The sequence below is a fragment of the Mytilinidion resinicola genome (genome assembly GCF_010093595.1).
Source record: "Mytilinidion resinicola strain CBS 304.34 unplaced genomic scaffold BDZ99scaffold_15, whole genome shotgun sequence".
NCBI lineage: Eukaryota > Fungi > Ascomycota > Dothideomycetes > Mytilinidiales > Mytilinidiaceae > Mytilinidion > Mytilinidion resinicola.
The window spans coordinates 718985-740639 of record NW_022985451.1 but is presented as its reverse complement, the minus strand read 5'-3'; the positions used below and the strand labels follow the sequence as shown (position 1 = coordinate 740639).

Sequence of the window (21655 nt, the reverse complement as noted above, 5' to 3'; positions counted from 1 at the left end):
CGGCCAGCGCTCGCTTCGCACGGACCCACACTCCAATTTTGCTTCACGACATCTTGGAGAGCAGACCGGCCAACTTCCTCTCCATAATTCAACAACACACATTCAAGTCCTTAAACATCCCGGATTCTCATATACGAAGATCATGGGGGGCAAAACCGCCAACAAAGCCGGCTACTTCGACAAGCTCAAGGGCCTCCTCGAGGGTATGCGTCTCCTCTCGCGCATGCATGGGGCCAGCAATTGACCGTTTCCCGCAGAGTACAAGAGCATCTTCGTCGTCACGGTCGACAATGTCTCATCCCAGCAGATGCACGAGATCAGGCAGAGCCTCCGTGGTGAGGGTGTCGTCCTGATGGGAAAGAACACCATGGTGCGCCGCGCCATCAAGGGCTTCATCGCCGAGAGCCCAGAGTACGAGCGCATTCTTCCCCACGTCAAGGGTAAGCTCTCTAGTCCAATTCGTATAACTATCATTCGCTGATGATCTGTAGGCAATGTCGGATTCGTCTTCACCAATGCCGACTTGAAGGAGACTCGCGACAAGATTCTCTCCAACCGTGTCGCGGCACCCGCTCGTGCTGGTGCTTTGGCTCCCCTCGAGTACGTACAAACACCTGGGGAGAAATGCTGGAGAACATGGATATTGACTGTGTGTGTAGTGTCTACGTTCCTGCTGGTAACACCGGTATGGAGCCCGGTAAGACCTCGTTCTTCCAGGCTCTCGGTGTTCCCACCAAGATTGCTCGTGGTACCATTGAAATCACGACGGACTTGAAGCTCGTCGAGGGTGGAACCAAGGTCGGAGCTTCCGAAGCTACCTTGTTGAACATGTTGAACATCAGGTATGTATCTGTTATGCTACCTTCGGTCACAACGCAGGGCTAATGACACCAGTCCCTTCACCTACGGTATGGGCATCTCACAGATCTACGACAACGGTCAGACTTTCGCGTCCGACGTTTTGGATATCGAGGAGTCTCAGCTCCTAAAGGCGTTCTCCTCCGCCATTGCCACCATTGCCACGATCTCGCTCGCAACTGGCTACCCCACCCTGCCATCTGTCATCCACTCCGTTGTCAACTCGTACAAGAAGGTTCTTGCCGTCGCTGTTGAGACCGACTACGGCTGGGACGAGATTGAGGAGCTCAAGGATCGTATCCAGAATCCTGACAAGTATGCGTCTGCTGGACCCACCACCACCTCCGGTGGAGGAGATGCTGCACCCACCAGCGGCTCTGCCCCAGCCGAGCCCGAACCGGAAGCGGAAGAGTCGGAAGATGAGGACATGGGCTTTGGTCTCTTTGATTAGAGGATTCATCGCCTTTCCTCTAAGGCGTTGTCATCTATACAACCTCCATGAAAGCCGGCTCAGGTACAGAATATGCTCATGAATGAAGACTCATCCCAAATCTTCAAGAACGAACGAACAATGTTATGTAGTGGTGATCTCTTGTTTGAAATTAGATGTGAACAGCAAACATCTCGGCTGCTATATACTCTCAGGTACGTTCTTCCTTTCACACTTTTCCTGCGGATGATTACACATTTTTAACCCTGAGCTCTCCAATGAGGATTCAATCGCAACAACAACTCTAATTTTTTTATGACGCACTACAACTCGTTCCAAAGCTATGTTCTATTTGTTAGTTCTTATACTAATCGAGTTTTATAGACGCCAGTGGATTTCGTTCAATTAGCCAATGCCCCTGACCACCATGCTCCATCCGAAGGCTTCGAAACACGATCTCTAGTCTGCGAACGTCTGCCCTGCAACCCCTATCGCAAGCCATATGCACCCTTCTTACTCTCTAAGATTCACATCCTACAACCGTCCTAAATCCAGCCTCATCCAGTAAACAGTCCACCAAGGCCTCCCTCCCAGACTCTTGCAAACACTCTCACTCTGAACATTCCCCTCGTAGACATCCGCGTGCGCCCAATCATCTTGTTTCTCCTCATCCTCTGCGGTGCTCGAGACGTTATCCCTAAACAGCTTCGAAGCAAGAGACTTGGCGATCCCACGGCCTCTAAATTCTGGTTTGACATGTAGAGACGACAAGCTTCCATCATGTCCCAAGAAAGCCCATGCAATTGGCTTGTCAGAATCCGATGGGAAAACAGCAAGACTCTTCAACTGCAACAGAGTCACAGCTGCGCGCGGAATGGCAGTTCCAGCTTGCACAATCTCGATATCTTGAGGGCGAACTTCACCCCACCGCAGTCCATCTAGCAGTGGCTTCGGAGGAGGCGTGCCAGAAACCTTGAAGATGAATTTCCCGCATGGGGAATTGAGGCCGGGAAACTCCTCGCGCACGAGGTGCCGCTCCATGAGGACAGGCAGAAGCTTTGAGTTCAAGGTTCCCAGCGTTACCACTGTGGGTATCAGGAGGTGTGTGAGGTATGCAATGGGTGGGACGTCTTCTATAGAGAGACTGAGCCCTTTGAAGCTCTGTAACGAGGTTGCGGTGGCGGCTAGGTCGAGGTGTTTCTGATTTTCCGGGCGAATTGGGGGGAGGGGGAAGGTAGAGGCGTGGCGGAGGGTAGATAGGAACAAGGATGTGCAAGTAGGACATGATAGTTTCTCAGTGCTCTCGTTCCCAGGTTCGCCTTGTGAAGCAGATTCGCCGTCGTGACTGGCATGCCCGGGTACTTCTCCGCTCACAAACACCCACATCTCAGTCTCGGGGCGGGATGAGCGGTCGAAGTAGCAGGCTGCGAAGCATTTCGGCCATTGCGAGGCAGCAGAAGCGTCCTGCTCTGCGGGCGGGAAGGTAGCCAAGATGTGAGCAGTCGGGCTTTGGACCTGAACCTGTATTCGCCGGTACAGTGGGATGCTGTATGGGAGGTATGAACGGAGTGCTTGAAGGAGGAGAGGGGATGCGGCGAGGTGCTCGTAGACTTTGTCGGTGGACGACATTGTGGATGATGAGTTGGGCAATTCTTGTGACGTTGTGGGAGTTCTTATGGCCAGATGTGTTTAAGGGCCATCTTGAGTCATAGAGATTCTCGAAGGATTGCAACGTTTGTGCATGACGAATACAGACCGTCGTCCAAAGCGGACGTTCGGTGGCCTAGCGCGAAACCCAGACCACATTATTACCGTATGAGGTAACGAATTCGGGCGTCTTCAGGGCGGAACAGTAGCCTTTGAGCCAACTCATCTCTAGGCCGGTCAAAGATTAGTCCTAGCCCAGAGAAACAAGATAACCCTGCTCGACTCGGTTTTCGCGTTAGGTGACCGGGCGAAGAGACATTTGAGGACGTAGAGGACCTGCCTATTCTGTCACCGGTTTAGGGAGGTTTTGCGGAGTATGAGTATCTGCTGTAGAAACAAGGCTCCCTCAGGAACATTCTCATCGAGTTAATATTTTCTTTCCAATTTCAGCAAAAACCGCTCAATTCTGAAGGGATCTGAATCCTATCCATTGCTTTAGTCTTTCTCACCGCTATTGTCCCCGGAGCTTATTGTGGGAAATAGCCGCACTACTGTTGCATGTCTTCAGCTTGAAGCAGTTGCAGACAAGCCTACGTGCATAGGGCGAAGAGAGGCGTGTCCCCAAATCTGAAAATGCATCAGAGGTCTACAAGCGGTGGCGACAAAGCGTACACAGATCATGGGCATTGCTCACAAATCCGACCAAGAACGCGCAAGATGACAGAAGTAGCACAACTCCGCCTACTTCGACGAATCAACTGCTTTCCGAAAAATACATGAAGAAACCGCCGTAGCATTTTTAGACTGCCAGTGAGACTATCGATTACGGGTACATTACAGCGCAGATATGCGTTCCACAGCATCTGCATGTCTCGTGCATGTGGAGATGCTTGAAACACATGGAGATTCTGGGAATAGTCATCCTAACAAGGGGGATGATCAATTTTGAGCCAGTCTCTTGGAATCGTTGGTAGTGGGTTTTCAATTTAACATAAAACTGTCTTATACATTCGAGGTTCAAATATGCCTGATTCTGCTTTAGTTCAGCAGCATTGCGCTTGAAAAGCACCATTTTGGTCACGCTCCCTTCCCATCTTTCAACCTCAACCCTTACCACCTTCTCCTCAACAATCAGATTATATTTTTGAAGATCCTTCCATTTTCCCGAGAGCCAGGAAAATAGTGCACGCAATATCTGCCGATCACGGCTTACTCACGCTCGCTCCATCCACCCTTCCTCCACAAACCACCTAAAAATAGTACACAGGTACTCGAACCTTGGCGTTGCACCAATCTGGTTTCCCTGCTCTCCGCTCAAAACAGCATCTCAGAAACGCCATCCGACCCAGAATAATGCTTACAGACGCCTTCTTCGCTCCCAGAGCGTCGTACAGAGGTTAAGTAAACACTTAACCCTGTACACACTGATGGGAAAGGCTAAACCTGGAAATCTCATCTCCCATCTCACCTCAACGGAAGCTACCCGGTGCTCGGGCCGCTAGGAATACCGGGGATACATGGTAGACGTGCTACAGAAAGTAAATTGCAGGGTCTATAATTAACCTTGCCGGTCCTATTTACGCGAGCGAATGCTTGGGATGTTTCGTTTTGGGGTGGATCTTGGATCTTACAAAGACGGTGCTTTATAGTAACGCTGCTGAGAGGGGAAGGATATAAGCTTGATCTAGGTACTTTCGAAATCTAGCGTTCCTCGCCATTTCTCTCAATCATCTTTCAATCGAATTCGAAACCATGGTTTCCGCCGCGCTAGTTGCGAAAGTCCTCTCTCAGGCTGTGACTCTAGCGGTGCATAGCTGGGAATACGGGACGGTATGCGAAGCTCTGCTAGAATGGAAGAACCCTGAATGGTCTGTCTTCGGCGCAGATCCGTTCCCAGGTGGGAAACTACCAGTCTTGAACGTGGACCAAGTGGACGCTTTGAACTATGTCAAACCGCATATCAGAACGAATAACGTCACACTCGTCGACGGCGCTGGTGAGTATAACTTTACTTGATATACAGTAATAGAGCTCTGTACTAACTCTCCTATCTAGGGGCAGCAGGCGACCCAGCCTCCCTCGGCGTGCCAGCCCTCCTCATCGGGAAGACAAACAGCGTCTACACCGACGCGGCAGTCCGGCAAGAGAAGCACCTCGTGAACGACGTCCCGCGCTGGCCAAACGGCGCCATCTCCCAGCGTGAATCACTCCCCGAGCTATGGGCAGACGAAGTCTACATGGCTCCTCCATTCCTAGCGTACTACGCCGTGGCAAAGAACAACCTGGCTCTAGCAAAAGAGTCCGCGGGCCAATGCCTCCTCTACCGAGACGTGCTCGTCACCCCAACTGGGCCATGGTACCACATCACCGGTCCGCAAACCAAAGACTTCGGCCTCTGGAGCACCGGCAACGGCTGGGCCGCCAGCGGCATGGCGCGCGTCCTCTCCACCCTCCGCAAATCCCCTTTCAACAGTGCCACAGAGAGCGAGCAAAGTTCCCTCACCGCGGCCATCAAGCACATCATCGACAGCGCCATAGCTCTCGATACTGACTCCTCTGGCCTGCTGCGCAACTACCTCAATGACACGACTTGGTTCGGCGAGATCTCGGGGACGGCGATGCTGACGGCGACGACGTTTCGGCTGGCTGTGCTGGCGCCGGATAGCTTCGGTGGGAAGTATACGAAGTGGGCGGAGAAGAAGATGGGGGTTGTGGATGCAGGGATTGATGCGGGGACGGGGATTGTGAGCCCGGCAATTAATCCGCTGAACTGGCATGATCGGACGCCGTTTACGACGGGGAGTCCCGAGGGGCAGAGTTTTGTGGTGTTGATGCATGCGGCGTACAGGGATTGGAAGGCGAAGAAAAGGTGATTGAGTGCGGGAGGGAAGAAGAAGCTTGGTAGTCTACTGAAAGGATGAAGCAAGAGAGGTGCTCTTTCTTGATGAACGAATGAGTGACCTAAAAGTCGCCTTTGAACGTTCCTCAAAACAATGAGATAGGATGGATGATCCCGTCTCCCTAATTTGATCTGAGCAAAAGCCTATGCACACTTTCTTGCAGCCGGTGTTGGCTTCCCTTCTACACTTCTAATCTGGTTCTGAACCAACCCCCAACAGCGGCGAGATAGGTCAATTAGAAACGTTTGGCGCCGCTCTAATTCACGCTCTTTAGGATCTGGCATCTCATCTGGAGTTCGCACGATGCACTAAAGCACCTCCGACAGTGGCGGCCAAGCATTTATAGACTCTTTTTCAAAGCACCGCAAAGCCTTTTGGGACGGCTTTCATTCTCGCTCTAGGATTTTGGATCTCCTTCGAGGTTTGAATGATGCGTGAGGGCACCCCAGACAGTGGCGGATAGATATTTTACCGTTCTGAAACTTACGATTTCTTGCTACTACATAGGGTCCGCATCGAACAACTATCTTCTTTCATCTCATCTTTTGCTTATGTCTCGCTGTGTGGCCTCTAAAAGGCATCAGCCAGCTCGCTGCCAAGACAAAGAGTAGAAGTGGCACAGCAACCACAAAGTATAACCAGAAGTTTCTGCTCCAAGGTGCTACTTTCTCAGACATACTAAACAGACTTGCGACAAACGACAATGGGATGAAGACGAGCGCCAGGTACGTCAACTGTTTGACGTGCGAAGCCTCCTCCGTCGATCGACGGACGTCGGCGAGCTGAACCATTGCCGTCGTCACCGGAATCATCGTCTCTAAGGATCGACTATGGTGCTCGATGGCAGTTATCAAGTGTTGAATATCCTTGATCAACCAGGCTCCAAGAGATGCTTCAGACTCTTCGGGCGGCCGTTCTTTAGTGTTCCAGTGCTCCACAAAATCATGCATAGCGAACAGTCTCTGCAGAGTTTGAAATGCTCGCCGCCGCCATATCTGCAGGTCGTTGAGGTCGCCTTCTCGAACAGAGAGATCCACATCCTTCAAGGAGTACTCATAGTACCTGACGTATCGATTCATCGTGATTGAGTAGACCAGAAACTCTCGAAGAGCGAGGCGCAACGGATTGAGACAGAGTGAGATCATGCTTGGTTTCTCCATGCTAAGTGTATTTTCGCGCGTAATGCAAGCAACGAGACGATCAAACTCGGATGACAACAAATGAACGTCGCCCTGCAAAGCAACCTGAGCTTGAGACATATCCACAAAGCTCTTTTCGAGTCGCACAGGGCCATGTAACGGTGTCTGGCTCGCCACGAAGGTCGGCACACCGTACCTCGCGCTCGCTTGCGGGACGACCTTCGCGGTCGTAGAATCCACGATTATCAAACCTATTTCACTCAACAATCAGCCATGATCCTGTTACTCCAGAGTGAAAAGACGTCATCCGCGCTTACAGATCCAAAACCCAGAATCAAAGCATTTCCTGAGCACTGAAGTACAAGTCCTCGCCAGCGCAACATCCACACCACTCAACGGGGTCAATCGCTTCACAGCCCGAGGTACGTTAGTCGCGGAAACAAGAAGCGTTGTCTCGGGCGGCGTCTTCAAGCTTCTCTCAAGCTTGACAACACGCTGATAATGTAAGTGGCAGAATTCCTGGGTCGCGGATTCGGATGGTAGGGATGTGGCCCATAACGGTAACGGGTGTTGTTCCACGGCTCTGTAATCCGTTCCGAGATAGCCTGCGAAGAATACTGGGTCGATGGAAAGTCTTTCGCCTAAGTATTCGATATGGCTAGGTTGGATGTCTTCGATCATTAAGGTGCAGCCGAAGACATCTTCGTCTGGTGTTCGGGCAGACTCAGGTTGAAATTGATGTGAACTCTGATTTCTATAGACGTCTAGCTAGTTGTATATATACTAGGGGAAGGAAGGGGGCCACCCCCAGGGTGGCGCGCTAGTAAGTTCAGATGAGCCCTGCACAGCTGAGGCTTCAGCTCGGTTCTCTACAGCTGAGATTTCAGCTGGGTTCTCTACAGCTGATGTTCGGAGAGTAGCTTTCTGGCATATGAGTTGTTGATCCTAGGTTGTAGTGCTGCAACCTGAGTGGCAGCGCTTTCGATTCTCGCAACAATGTCTTGGAGGTTGGTGTGGGCCTGAGCTAGGTTTTGTGCTCTTGAGAGTTTGGGGTGCTCGATGAATTTTATTCGAGAAGGTTTTTGAGAGTGTTTGGAGGGGTCTTGGGATAGAAATTGTAACAGCGGGGACAGGCCTGGGTTGAGCTGTGCCTCGGACCGCACTCTTGCTAGGTATGACATTGGCATTCGACTTCAGAGTAAGATAAATGGTATTTCTAGATCAAAGATATCAATAAGATGTGAAGGGCTATTTCACTCTTAGATGGCGACTACTTAGACCCTCACGCATAGGCAGAAGAATTCCTTCAAGATCCAACATGACCGGTGAGTAGCTTGGAGCTGATCAGGCTGTGTCAACAAGCTGATCGAGAGAGATATGGTAAGCGAAAAGGCTGTGAAGCGGCTAGCTGATTGGATGGCGCAACGCCACATGCATGAAATCCGCCTTGGCCTTTTCGCCGAGGTTTCTGGACATGTCGAATTAAATGAATTTCGCATTGGGAGCTGAAGGCGTGTACGAGGCTGGAGAGTTGCCTTAGCAAGGGAAGCTTGCAGGTTGTATGCGGGTACCACGTCGTCTGACATGTGGCTGGGGTACTTGAGGGTGGAGGGGTTCGAGGTCTGGTTTGCGTTGATCAGTTTTGCTTTTTGAGAGAAAAGCTTGGGTAGTTGGCAGGCTGAAAGACTGCGAGTCCATCGATTTTGGCATTCTCATCGACATCTCGACATTTGACTTGATGACCAAACTGCCCGACGGCTTCATGGGCCCGTGTTCGAGTTTCCTCCCAAACCCACCAGCATCAGCTTCCACCTGTTGTTTCGCAATTGCCATCTGAAAGTGACAAACATGTCGGGTACTCAGCAGGAAGCCTTATCTGTCATTGACTCTTTTGTGAATAATTGGCCAAAAGAGATCGAAACATACGAGAAGCTTGCGAAACAAGCTGAAGCAATCTGCACACAGAAGCTCGAGATAGCTCAGATACGCCACGGGATCAGGAGCCGCCCAAAGGCCCAGAAAAGCCTCAAAGACTCGATCATAAGAAGACAGGAGCGAAGAAAGGCACCTTACGAGGATACAGACAAGATTAAGCATGACTTGATCGATCTGGCTGGAGTTCGGATCGCCATTACCTTCCCGAATGATGTGGATCAAGTGCGCGAAATGATTGAGACAACCTTCGATCCATTTCTCAACCCATGGGATTGGAAGCCCCCCCTCGAAAACCCATTGAATGACAAACTCAGCGACCTTGAAAGCAGTATTATCAATCGGACAGGCATCAAGAGAGAGGCCAAGAGGGTGGTCGGAGAGGGTGGTTGGCCGCTAGGCTTAAAATCAATCCACTTCCGCTGCAAGCTGAAAACGGACGATGCACAGTACAGAGATTACCCAGGTCTCGCTGTGGAAATTCAAGTTGCGACCGCGTTTATGTATGCCTGGGAAGATGTCTATCACGATATCGTATACAAGCCGTATCTCGGCAAGATCACTCCAGAGGAAGAGCGATTCATTGAAATCCTAAATGGACTGGCTCACACTGGAGAGCTAGCTCTCAAACAACTACGCCAATCGCTTAGTCTAAGGGCGGAACTGGAGCAGATGCCCTTCCCAACCTACAGCAATTTTGTGAACTGGTTACAAGAGTCTCTACCCTGGACTGAGAAGTCCAATCCGAAAAAAGAGCTCTGCAACTTCGACACCCTCTATTATCTGCTGCCGTTGCTCGAGCTCAACACGCCAGGCAAGTTGAAGCTAGTAATTGATTCCAATCAAAGCGAAATCATGAGTTCAGGAGACGCCCTCTACGCCTTGTTACCCCCACCTAAAGTTCGAGGGGATGCGAATTCATTGGTGTCCTTGACAGAACGTCAACAGAACTTACTCCTGGCTTTAATGCACAAGAACACCCGGTATCTCGCCCAAATATCCGGAACTTTTGATCCAATAAACGAGGTCGCAGTGAACCAGAACAGCGTCGAGGGCGCCTTCGGCTTGTACGTTTCTGACGATGGAACTTCTACTGAGCTCTTTGAGAGTTGGCAGGAGACATTGGAGCGCTTTGTAGAACCATCGTACTTGTCAAAGTACATACGGCATTACAAAATGGCCTTCGAACTTGCTTGCCAGGGTGTGATGTACCATGGGAGTTACGGCACGTGGGAACGCGACCACCTGTTCGAATATAATCCAGAGTTGGGGGCCATGGTAGACATATTGTCTTGCGGATGCAAGAAGATCTTTGGGTTGGTGGAGCCGGAGTCTCAAAACCATGCATGGCATAAGTTTGACTGGGACAGAGTGTGGCAAGAGGATGAAAAAGCTCCTCTATTTGATTATGGTTCCTTAATAAAGGACGGGACTGTCATTCTACTGCTCGGTCTCCTCGGAAACACTTTAAAGGATTGGTCTACGAAAGGTAGACCCGATCTGCCAAGGCGGTAGGCTCTGGTAATACTTAATGCTTATGGCCAACTGTCGTTATCTTAGGTCCCCTTGGAGTATAGTTTCGTCGGAACTATTCAAATGAGAATAAGCATCACCTGAAATGGACCATGAGAGAAACTGAGAAAGTGTTTCGACAAGCACTGCGGCTTCGCATAGCATACTATCACTCCATGGCAATATGGAAGAAGATTTTATTGTCCTCTCTCCGCTCTCTACAGTCACTTCATCCACTCTTTCTCCATTCATCCATCCTTCCATCCTTAGAGCAGGGTATCAAAAACATTCGCGTACGAACAAATGAACTCAACCATCACCAACTCCAACCCGCACCAGCGCCCGTATACGACTGGACCAACAGAACCCTGATATTCCCAGAGTATGCCAAACGACGCATAGAAACGCTACAGAAGCCGGGCTTCTTCGACTGGGACCTCGGAAAGGGTTCCCCAGCTCGATCGTAGGCTTGCAGCTCAGCACCGGCATCTTCCAACTGCCGACTGAAGTCAACACCGGCAGCTTCCATGACGGTGGCCCTCGACAGATTAAAGTCCCAGACGCTCCTTTGATACCCGCACCTATCCTAAAGGGTTCCCCCAAGGCTCCCAGTGCACCCTCCTTATTTATAGAACTAGAATCAAACTGCAGGCCCCTCATCCTTGCAATACAATCCGGCTCTGGCAACAACGATGGAGCTCGTGACTCACCCAGTGTTGCCCAAAACTACAGTTATCCCACCGACTGGACTGGCAGAAATACTCTAAAGCAGCCATGGGATGTTTCCATGACTTTGACCTCGCATTGTGGCCTTTACATTCCAAACGCGGAGAGCCTCTCCCAAGTGCCTCACCTGCCCCCATTGACCTAGTCGTCGACGTCAAAGCAAGCAACAATAGACGTGGGAGTGCCTGGATGGGCGACATGGAGCTGATATTTCCACTCCACGATCCACATCGCCCGGAAGGTTTCAAGAAAGGCATGTTCACACTCGAATCTAGCGCCGCCTGGCCGACGGTGCGTGGCTTGGGCCGCGGTTGTCGCTGGTTATATGATACTCGCCTGTCGATGGTCCCGATGTTGAAACAGCAACCAGAATACCATAGTGAGATGGCTTACTACCCTCAAGAGCCAAACAATCTAGCGTTCATTGTGCGGATCAGGCGGCGGATCAATGTGTCTTATGAAGAACAGGAGGATGTGGATGTGAGCTTTTTGCTCGGTGGAGTTAGGGTAGATGGAGTGCCGTCGGGCACGGAGACGGATGTCGCGTTCGTTTGTAGATGGTCGCATACGAATATTACGGGTTGGCCTAAGGACATCGCAGCAGGGCTGATTAATATCAAGTTCTCAGCGTAGATATGAATATACAATGCCTCGTTCTCCTAATATAGCGTCGTCACACTCCTTTCCTCCGCTTTAGCGTGCAGGGCAGGAGTGCATATCAGCACAGAGCTCCGCACAGTCGTCCATTTCCTGCTGCCGTGTGGATATTCTGAAGTTCCATAGCTGCCACCCAGGATAGCGCACGAAGTATGTACATTGAAAAAGGCCTCATACCCGTCATCTAGCACCTCGCTGTCAGAGTGGGACAACTAAGATGTACATAGAATCGTATAGACGTTGTTCCCCCACCAAGACACCTGATATCAAATGCAGGCAGATCTCGTGAATTGTCGGCTGCAACGTGGTGTACGAGGTTGTACGAGCAGTCTCTGACTGCTATTGACAAAGCCGTCAGCAAGAAGGAAAGGCAGCAGCCGTAGTCGCTTTGAGCTTTGAGTGCATACCCGTGTGAATAGATGTATGCTTGTTGATCCCACTGACGAGGCGAACGGGACCAATGTCTGCGCGGTGTCTGATAGTACCTAGGGATGCACTCTTGGCGGACTTAGACGGACTTAGAGTGCGCCTTTCAGCAGTAGGCAATGGAGACACAGCACCCCTCGGACGCTCTTCTCACCCCAAGACACCAACATCTTCACCTCGCATTCGTCACAAGATGCAGCCGCCCCGTCGCAGCTCCCTCACGGCTGCTTTACGTACTCTTCACGGCTCTTCGGCACGCCGAAAGTGCCGAACCATTGAGGGCAGGCTCTAGTCCCGCCGCTCAGATCGCGCCTTTCGCACGACTCTTCGTACATCACCAAGACGTTGCAAAGTTATTATAATGCTCGTTTTCTCGTTTGAGATCATGTCTGTTCCATGCTACAGTTTGGCCTGATCCTTTTCCTAGAGCACGCTTGCATAGACCCACATGGTCCATCGAGTCCCGTCACCGTCCCAACTATTGCGATCGCCCCTCACCGCAATGGCGACCACCATAAACAATGCCGGACGCGCGCAACCTGCTGAGCCCATGGCTTCTGACGGAAATCTTCCTCTGGAGCGAGGACCTGACAGTCAGACCAACAGCGTATCACCCAATTCTAAGGACAAGGAGCTCGATTCAAACCAGCGGCCTTCCACTGGCACCTCGCGTTCAGAACGAGATGTCACCAGTCATGATGAACAGGCGCCTTCTCCCCCGACAAACGCAACAGTGGAGCACGCGCCGACTGGGATTACTGACGAGAAGCCTGCGCGAAGCAAGCTGAAGGTTGCTCTCATCATGTTTGCGCTAGGTGTATGGATTCGAAGTACCCTTGAACATTCGACAAAGAAACTAACATTATGTATAGTTGGCAGTCTTTCTCGCAGCAATCGACATTGTATGTATTATCTGATAATCCAGATGTCCATATATTAATACCTCCCAGACAATCATTACGACCGCCCTACCGACCATCTCAGAGCACTTCCACTCCTCTGCCGGTTACACTTGGATAGGATCCTCATATCTACTCGCCAGTGCAGCATCGACGCCCATATGGGGCAAGATTTCCGATATATGGGGACGCAAACCCATTCTCCTCATCGCAAACATAGTTTTCTTCATTGGATCCTTGATTGCAGGCCTCTCAATAAATATCGGCATGTTGATCGCTGCACGAGCTATTCAAGGAATAGGTGGAGGCGGCCTCATCGTCTTGGTCAATATTTGCATAAGTGATCTCTTTAGTATGCGCGACCGCGGCGCATACTTCGGAATAATAGGAGGAGTGTGGGCGGTTGCGTCCAGTCTAGGTCCCATCGTGGGTGGTGCTTTCACGGAAAAGGTTTCCTGGAGATGGTGCTTTTACATCAACCTACCCGTCGACGGAGTTGCTCTTATCATCATTTTCCTAATTTTGGACCTCCACACCCCCAGGACGCCACTCTGGGAAGGTCTCAAGGCTATCGACTGGCTCGGATCACTTTCCATGGTTGGCGGAACACTCATGTTCCTATTCGGGCTTGAATTCGGTGGAATAAGCTTCCCCTGGAGCTCCGCTACAGTTATCTGCCTCCTCGTCTTCGGAGTCCTGACCGTAGCTCTTTTCTTCCTCATCCAAGCGAGAATTGCACCCTACCCAATCATGCCACTCCCCATTTTCTCCGCTCGGTCCAACATGGCCGCCCTCGGCGTCTGTTTTTTCCACGCCTTCGTCTTCATTTCAGGCTCCTACTACCTCCCCCTCTACTTCCAAGCCGTGCTAGGCGCGACCCCCCTCCTCTCCGGCGTGTACCTCCTCCCAACAGCCCTCGCCCTCTCCTTCAGCTCCATCATCACTGGCCTCTCCATCAAAAAAACCGGCAAATACCTCCCCCCCATCTGGGCCGGCTTCTGCTTCATGACCCTCGGCTTCGGCCTCTTCATCGACCTAGCTCCCGGCTCCTCATGGGCCAAAATCATCATCTACCAGATCATCGCCGGCATCGGCGTCGGCCCCAATTTCCAAGCCCCCCTGATTGCGCTGCAGTCCCTCGTCGCGCCGCGCGACATCGCCACGGCTACGGCGACGTTCGGCTTCGTCCGCTCCCTAGGCACGGCCATATCCGTCGTCATCGGCAACGTCGTCTTCCAGAACGAGATGAAGAAGCGCGCCGGAACGCTCTCGAAATCCCTGAATCCGGGCATCGCTAAGGCGCTCAGCGGCGGCCAGGCGGGCGCGAACGTCGCGATCATTGATGCGCTGCCGGGAGCACAGCGTGAGGTGGCTAGGAAAGCGTTTGCGGACTCGCTCAGCACCATGTGGATCATGTATGTCGTATTCGCGGCTGTGGGCCTGCTAGTCGCGTTCGCGATTGGGAAGAATGTGCTCAGTCGACAGCATGTGGAGACGAAGACGGGGATGGAGGGGGAGAAGGAGCGGAGGAGGGAGAGGGAGAATGAGAAGGTGAGGAAGAGGGAAAAGAAGGCGGATGGCGATGAGGAGAAGGCGAGGAAGGAGACTAAGAATGAATTGAGGAATGGGGCTGCTACCCTTCAGCAAAAAGCGAAGGTATGAGTTTCTTGTGTCTTGTACATCCGCGTCAGGATTGTATTTATTACTCGGGGGTTTTCAAGGTAGGTATATGTCTATATATTAGGCATGGCAAAAGTTTCGGCATTCGGTTCGACATTACTGTACTCTTAATGGAAATTTCACCTTATACTTATACGTGACTTCTAAAGTTCGAGGAATTCAACGGGCCTGCGCATGGAGGTAGGGAGTAGTGAGTATACATATATCACGTCAATTGGACGCTCGCACGTGCTGCCGATCCAAAGGGGGTATAAATCTTCTGCTAGAACAGTTAGGTTTGCCCCTCTTTCCTCATAGTCTCGCACGTAGATGAGAGTGGGATTATCTAACCCGATATTGCGAAACCATGTGGTGGCATCAAAAAGCTATGAGAAAAAAAGGCCAACGGAGTTTGTTGTGCCCGGTGGGAGCTGGATGGAGTTTCAAATATCGCATGGAGGATTTCGACGCGGACCCGGTGTCTGGAAGTTGGGCACTGTTTTCACCGAATTCGCTGCTCATCACTACCGCCCCTTCGCTAAGCACGCATATCACTCAGAACCCATGCTTTAGGCCAAGATTTCTTAGTATTCGAAACGTGTTGTGAAGATGCGTAAAGAAATGCGGGCGCTGACCAAGTCTAAAGATGCTGAACACCATCAAACTCATAGAGTGGTGAGAGTCCACAACCCCAGACAACTCCATCGTATCCATTCAAGTCTGCTGGCGATCCCAGCCACGGACACCATTTGCGCGGCCAAACGCTGGTTTGAGCGACCACACGAACCCCAACATGTATAGTTTCGATGTGATGCTTTGAACGCAACCTCCAGGGCCATAAGGTTTCCCGTTGCCGCCTTTTCAAACACCCACCCTCCATATTTGTCCTCTGCGTGCCGTCTGAAACCCCATAGATATTCTCACGGTCAATCACAAACATTCATTCGAGCAAAGTTTATATTCCCTGATATAAGGCGAGTCACGTGATGATCACATGATCACATGCCTTATCGAGCAGATTCTGCTAACCAAGTATGAAAGCCTGGGCATACGTCGTAGGGCTTAGCACGACAGGTCTAGCCTTTCATTCTCATAGTTTGAACCACGGTAATCTATGCGCATTCGGGGGTCGGTATCCAGGGTAGTGGGTATTAGGCTAGAACGTCTGATAATATTCTGAGAGCGGTGGTATTACGCGGCGGCTTCGTCATGCCAGCTGCGGTGGTGAGATGTGATAATTCCACGGGCTTCGTTCTCGCGTCCACGAGTCATCCTATTGACGCGTGTGTGATTCAGAGTCTCGTGCTTTGACATTGATGGAAGGGCCGTAATGTTCCTGTGGTTGGGATGGCCGGAGGATGCTTCGTGCCTGTGACCGTGATTCCAAAGCTGGTAGACATTGGGGAGTTTTAAACGCACCTGTTTGGCCACCTTGATGCTCTCCCCTTTCTTTAGTCCGATACGATGTGTCGTGAGGTGTACATGCGGGGTGGCTTCAATATAGAGTGCAGTCAACTCTCGACAAAGTTGGTGCTTATATCAAAATGAAAAGAGAGATATTCAGTGCGGAAAAACAGTCTATGAGTAAATGGGGGCCAAAAAAGAGATCGTAAAGAAACATAAGTTACTTCGTGACATAATATAAGATCATTCGGCTTGCTGCGGAATATTATCCAATCATCGAAGTGATCTTATAGAAAATGGTGTGTCCTGTATAGATACTTTCCTGCGTTTGTCAGGTAGCCTCCCCCAGTCGTTGGTGTGCTAAACTGATCTCGAAGGATTCAAGCCCGCAGAATCGGTCTCAACGGAGAACATTTTCCGAAAGTACATCCAACAAAAGTCACCCTACCATAGGAGAACGTCAAATAGGGCCTTGGAGGAATGGTCAGAAGCCCATCGTGGCGTCTGTTGTCGAGCACTGAAGAAGATTAAGCATCCTTACCTCATCCCCATGTCGATTGAGCTCGAGCACTGGACGCCTGAAGCCTAAACTTACTCTCCGCGGGGGTCACCCAGATCTCAGACATGTGCGACAATCGAACTAGACGCTTCTGGAGGCGTGACGGGACTTACAGATGCTGTAGATTCTCGGTTTGATTTCTCGGCAAGGGCCTTAATCCTCTGATCCAGTCCCTCTGGCTCGGGGCTTTGCAGTAGCGGCGTTAGACGGAGAGTGCTCTTTCAGGTTAATGGTGACATCATGCATTCGACATCCCACAACGTCGACGCAGTTAGTCGTCGTCCCTCTCTTTGAACCTCCCTCTCTGCGTCCACAGACATCGATCCCAGACAGTCAAGAATAGCATCTTCGAGACTGGAAACCAAGCTGAAACGACCCTTCTTCAAATTCCATACGCGCCGTGAAAATGGTTAAAGATACCGACACAGTCATCAGGTACGCACGCCTCTTCCAGGCACTCGGTACAATCCTGGTGCTGATCCTAGAATACCTGCAGCGAGTTTAATGAGCTCGTCAACATGAGCGCAGGGGATTTAAAGGACTGGCTGGGGAAGGATGAATCCACGGGCGCGGGTTGGAGCAAGGACGACGGATCGGGCGAAACGATCGGCCACGAGAGGTCTGTCTAAACATATCTTCCTTCTTTGCATATCAGTGCGTTCTGACGCCTCCTGTACAGCGGGCGCAAGATCATAAAGATCCTCGAGAAGAACCCGGAGAAGGACCCAGACGGGTACGATCAGGAGGACATTGACCATATGCGCCGAGTGGTAGCTTACTGTAAACGGCACCTCGCGCAAGAGTCCACGGCCAAGCAGAATCCGGACAGCAAGTCGGCCAAGTCGCTGAAGAACTGGGGCCACGATCCACAAAAGGCGTAGGGCGGATCCAGATGCAGGGCTGCGAGGGATGCGGCTCCTGCGGGCGGTCTGTGAATAGAAACACCAAGCTTAGTGAGGGGTACGCGAGGGGCAGATCCACGGTGTCGGGTGTGGGGGGGTCAGGAATAGGTGAAGAAGCCGTTGCGTAGGGCTACAATTGGCCTGGCCTTGTGTAATGCCAACGTGCTGAGGTGCGCGAATGCGATCGAGAGCGTCTACAGCACAGAAGTCAGCCTCAATGTGTGACACAGGGAGGATGCACGTGCGGTGGGCAGAGCATTGGCGGAGCCCCTCATGTTTGCCGTGGCAATGCTCGAGGCTCGACTGATGGTGGAGCAGAGGCGGGATGGATGACGCATGGTGGTGAGATGGGTGCAGGTGGTGCTAAAGATAGATCTAAACATAGGCCGGCGTGCATGAGGAACGGCAGTGGCTGGGGCGCTTAACCGCGAACATCACCGCCTGGCTGGCTTCAATTCCAACCTCACCCAATGCCCGCGCATGCACACCGTCCAGTTGCGTTTCAGCACGCCCTTATCGAGCTCGCGAAGCCGGCATTGCCTGCACACTCTGCTCGGCGTCACTCCATTCGCCCTTTCGGAACCCGATGGCCGCGACGGAAACGACCGTGGAGACGACCGTGGCCGCGATGGACAACTCGCGGTGGAGACAATACAGAAGCGAGGCAAGCTTCTGACCTGCGTCTCCACTGTAGGTACGTACAGCTGCCTGCCGCTACTCTCCACGAGCACCCACGATCAGCTGCTGCCGTACTCGGATCGACGCTGAGTGACAGCGGTGGCGAGCGATCTCGCGGTACACGAGCATCGAGGTGAGCGTTTCACAGTAGTTACGCCAGAAATCTCCGCTCGCACCGCCGTGCGCTCTGGAGCTTTTCGATATCGCGGCGTCGTCCGAGGCTTCGATTGGCGCTTGGCCTGGTAGTCTGCCTCGAGCAGCCCCGTGCATGCGTTGAACAAGCTCCTTCCGCCGTGCGGGCCGCCACAGGGCATGGGTCTCACGTCTCCCTCTCCCGACGAGCCTCGTCGTTGTAGGCCGTTGCGATGCACAACCTGCCAGCTCGGTGAGCGGGAGAGAGGCCGACGCGTTTGCAGCAGCGCCCAGCAGCGCCCAGCACCGACTCCCCCAGGGCGGCGACCGATTTAGCTGGGCATGCCGCAGTGCTTTGGTGCTGGAGAGGACGAGGTGCCTTGCTATATTTGCGGTCGACGTATGGGTTCCCAGGGCCGCGGGAGGTGTCGGTGCCTGCGTGCTGCAGGCCGCTGCTGACAGTGCCGTCTGGCAGCCGGGAGGGCCACGGCGGACAGAAAGATGCGTCAGTGGGTGCAGCCGGCAGAGGAGTGGTGGAGCGGGCCGGGGCAATCTCTCTGGAGCAGCACGCGAAGCTTGGAACGCTGTTGCAGATGGGCGCCCGTGCAGAGTGAATGACCCCAAAATAGACCTCGTTCGGCCTACGCCCGACGCAGAAAGGTCGCAAATTACCCGCGATGTCGCGGCGCGTGCCCAATCAAGCCCGCCCGCGCAAATTGTCCGACAAGGGAGGCCACCGACGGAGCCTAAATATAGAGTCTCCAACGCCCACACCTTCGAGAAACCCAGACCTTCCGACCCAAGCCAAGGCACCTCGAGAGCCGCATATCAACGTCCCCACTCACAACACCTACATATATTCTCCTACGGGTTGCCTCGTCCGCGTCGACACTCCCACGGTCCCGTCAACATCGCGACTGGCCGAAACCCTGAAACCAAGGCACTCGCATCCTTCTCGAATCGTTCATCTACACACGCTTCCTACTGATGCGCGCGTTCCTAGCGCGCCCTATATAAAGCATGGGTCGCAGGAAGATTGAGATCAAGGCCATCAAGGACGATCGCAATCGTTCGGTGTGAGTTCCCTCCTCCTGTCGGCCAGCGGTGCCGTTGCGCCTCGTCCACGACCAGTAGTTGATGTCTCATCGCGCAGCACGTTCCTCAAGCGCAAGGGCGGGCTGTTCAAGAAGGCCCACGAGCTCTCTGTGCTCTGTTCCGTAGAGGTTGCCGTGATCATCTACGGCCACAACAAGAAGCTGTATGAGTTTTCATCGGCCAACATCAACGATATCATCGGCCGCCATCAATACGTTAGTTTCCATCTCGTTCCACGTAGGAGCGATAGCTGACACTTTCCTTTAGTATGGCGGCGCACACGAGCTTAAAGGGCCCGCGGACTTCATGGGAAAGAAGGAGGGCGATGATGAGGATGAAGAGGACGAGATAATAGGCGGCTCGCCACCACGCGACTCACATACTCCGCCCGAGCATATGATGCCCCCCCATCTCCACACCCAACCCGCGTTCCAGCACATGAGGAACCACGCACCCAGCGCCTCTCCTCCCATCGGCAACGGCCAGATTCCCTTCCACAATCGCCATTCGTCACCCGGCCCGCCAGGCATCTCCCGACCCGACTCTCGCGCTGCACACATCCGTCGCCAAAGCTCGAATCTCGTCCCTCCCCACCATCATCAGCAGTCGCAAGCCCCTGTTCAACCCGACAATTATGCTTTCGTGCCAAACCCGCCTTTTTACAACCCCCAGGCCGCCCAAGGAATGCCCGCTAAAGGTGCGCCAGGCCCTCCAGGTCCTCCCCCGCAGTTCCAATATACACACCCTCCACCTCAGCCGCAAGTCGCGCAGTTTATGCAGCAGCAGCAGCAGCAGGAGCAAAGGCGGCAGTCAATGCCGCCAGCTTTTCCGCAAGACAACCGCGCCCAATCGTCCATGCCCCATCCTTCTCCTCCCCAGCCCCAGCAAACCAATTTGCAAAACCAATTTCAAAGTCCTCCCCTGCCGCAACCAAAACCACTCCCCTCAACTGCGAAGCAACATAGCATTTTCACTCCTATAGAAGATAGCCGTTCAATGCTGGCCCAGCATTGGGGCAACAGTAACATAGATGTACCTCGCCCAGAGGGCCCAGTGAAGCTCGAAATGGGGCCACGTTCCCAGTCTATCGACGTTGCATCCATGGCCCGAGCACAAGCGAATGGACATTCCCCACCTCAACCGCGCTCTCAGCAACCACCTAATCACCCTCAGCGGACTGCCTCGACATCTTCGGCGCCTAATATTCCTCCTCCATCCCGGACCAATAGCATGCAAACTGATCCAAAACGACCAAAGCTCACAGTGCAGATTCCTAGCGAGCATTCAGATGCTGGGAGCGCAACTGCTGATTCATCGCCCAAGGAATCAGGGACCACAGGCGTGACTCCAGCGAGGACAAGCACGGTAGACTCACACTCATCAGGGGTCTTGCTTCCTCCGCCATCACCAAGCGCTGGTACTCTCATGAGTGCTGGGGCTACCGGTCCACCAAACCCATTTGCGCGGCCTCCTCCACCAAACCAAAACAGTTCCTACGGGAGTAGGAGCGAAATGGAAACGCCCATATCTGCTCTCCCCAGTCGGTTTGTGGAGAATAGTCTGCTTCCTTCACCGTCCAGCTTCTATGCTGACTGGACCTCCTTTAGAGGAGATTCCAACAACATGCTCCCAAGTCCTCTCACATTTCAAACGCCTGTTGTAACCAACGGGCCCAGTTTCGGGAGAGAAGACCCCGCTGACCGGAAGCGCAAAACCTCCGAGGGGTCGGAATCGGGGAATACGAAAAGAATGAAGGGATAAGTGTTACGGTGTCATGTCTATCTTCAACGGCCTTATACGCGGCGTAGACCGAATCATGTGGGGAATGACGAAACTACAAGCCATGCCCTACCTTTTCTCGCGGCGGTCTCCATGTTCCTATGTCTTCCGAGATTGTTATACAGAGGTCAAAAGCGCCGTGTGTCCGTTTTTGTTTCTGTTCTGCATTTCCTTACTGTACTACTTCCCCACATTCGTTTCTGTTGGAAGGGAGTCGTTTGTCTGCGTTTCACCATTTTTGGGGGGGAATAGTTATGGAGCCTGGAGCCGGTTTCGGATACCCTGGGGATGGTCACGATCGCTTCTTTTGTCTTTGGGCGG

The 21655-nt window shown here is 52.5% G+C and overlaps 9 protein-coding genes across 9 annotated transcripts; 7 read left to right on the top strand and 2 right to left on the bottom strand.

The window, feature by feature from the left end:
* Positions 1-116: 116 nt before the first annotated feature.
* Positions 117-1309, top strand: BDZ99DRAFT_500918 (uncharacterized protein; the record flags this gene model as incomplete). Its single annotated transcript, XM_033723763.1, has 5 exons — positions 117-203; positions 258-440; positions 492-600; positions 660-842; positions 880-1309. Exons 1-5 carry the CDS (start codon positions 143-145, stop codon positions 1307-1309), a joined length of 966 nt encoding a protein of 321 aa, XP_033573843.1. The 5' UTR covers positions 117-142.
* Positions 1310-1822: 513 nt separating this feature from the next.
* On the bottom strand, positions 1823-2917 carry BDZ99DRAFT_448475 (uncharacterized protein; the record flags this gene model as incomplete). The annotated part of the gene is made up of 1 exon (XM_033718068.1): positions 1823-2917. The coding sequence occupies one exon, from the start codon at positions 2915-2917 to the stop codon at positions 1823-1825; it is 1095 nt and encodes a 364-aa protein (XP_033573842.1).
* A 1708-nt stretch (positions 2918-4625) lies between these two features.
* Positions 4626-5944, top strand: BDZ99DRAFT_465636 (uncharacterized protein). Its single transcript, XM_033720592.1, has 2 exons — positions 4626-4931; positions 4991-5944. The coding sequence occupies exons 1-2, from the start codon at positions 4688-4690 to the stop codon at positions 5806-5808; spliced, it is 1062 nt and encodes a 353-aa protein (XP_033573841.1). The 5' UTR covers positions 4626-4687; the 3' UTR covers positions 5809-5944.
* Positions 5945-6368: 424 nt separating this feature from the next.
* Positions 6369-7694, bottom strand: BDZ99DRAFT_448471 (uncharacterized protein; the record flags this gene model as incomplete). The annotated part of the gene is made up of 2 exons (XM_033718067.1): positions 7329-7694; positions 6369-7040 (listed from the first exon to the last, which is right to left on the bottom strand). Exons 1-2 carry the CDS (start codon positions 7653-7655, stop codon positions 6369-6371), a joined length of 999 nt encoding a protein of 332 aa, XP_033573840.1. The 5' UTR covers positions 7656-7694.
* A 1128-nt stretch (positions 7695-8822) lies between these two features.
* BDZ99DRAFT_500915 (uncharacterized protein) lies at positions 8823-10521 on the top strand (the record flags this gene model as incomplete). Its single annotated transcript, XM_033723762.1, has 1 exon — positions 8823-10521. The coding sequence occupies one exon, from the start codon at positions 8823-8825 to the stop codon at positions 10419-10421; it is 1599 nt and encodes a 532-aa protein (XP_033573839.1). The 3' UTR covers positions 10422-10521.
* A 518-nt stretch (positions 10522-11039) lies between these two features.
* On the top strand, positions 11040-12173 carry BDZ99DRAFT_87257 (uncharacterized protein). Its single transcript, XM_033728984.1, has one exon. It carries the CDS (start codon positions 11193-11195, stop codon positions 11775-11777), a length of 585 nt encoding a protein of 194 aa, XP_033573838.1. The 5' UTR covers positions 11040-11192; the 3' UTR covers positions 11778-12173.
* Positions 12174-12969: 796 nt separating this feature from the next.
* Positions 12970-14701, top strand: BDZ99DRAFT_363040 (uncharacterized protein; the record flags this gene model as incomplete). Its single annotated transcript, XM_033714708.1, has 3 exons — positions 12970-13044; positions 13100-13129; positions 13178-14701. Coding segments are annotated over 3 exons (1629 nt in total), but the record flags the coding sequence as incomplete, so codon positions are not given.
* A 2544-nt stretch (positions 14702-17245) lies between these two features.
* Positions 17246-17629, top strand: BDZ99DRAFT_393653 (uncharacterized protein; the record flags this gene model as incomplete). Its single annotated transcript, XM_033715852.1, has 2 exons — positions 17246-17367; positions 17428-17629. Coding segments are annotated over 2 exons (324 nt in total), but the record flags the coding sequence as incomplete, so codon positions are not given.
* Positions 17630-19480: 1851 nt separating this feature from the next.
* BDZ99DRAFT_490002 (uncharacterized protein) lies at positions 19481-21316 on the top strand (the record flags this gene model as incomplete). The annotated part of the gene is made up of 3 exons (XM_033723028.1): positions 19481-19536; positions 19614-19770; positions 19823-21316. The coding sequence occupies 3 exons, from the start codon at positions 19481-19483 to the stop codon at positions 21314-21316; spliced, it is 1707 nt and encodes a 568-aa protein (XP_033573835.1).
* Positions 21317-21655: the final 339 nt, after the last annotated feature.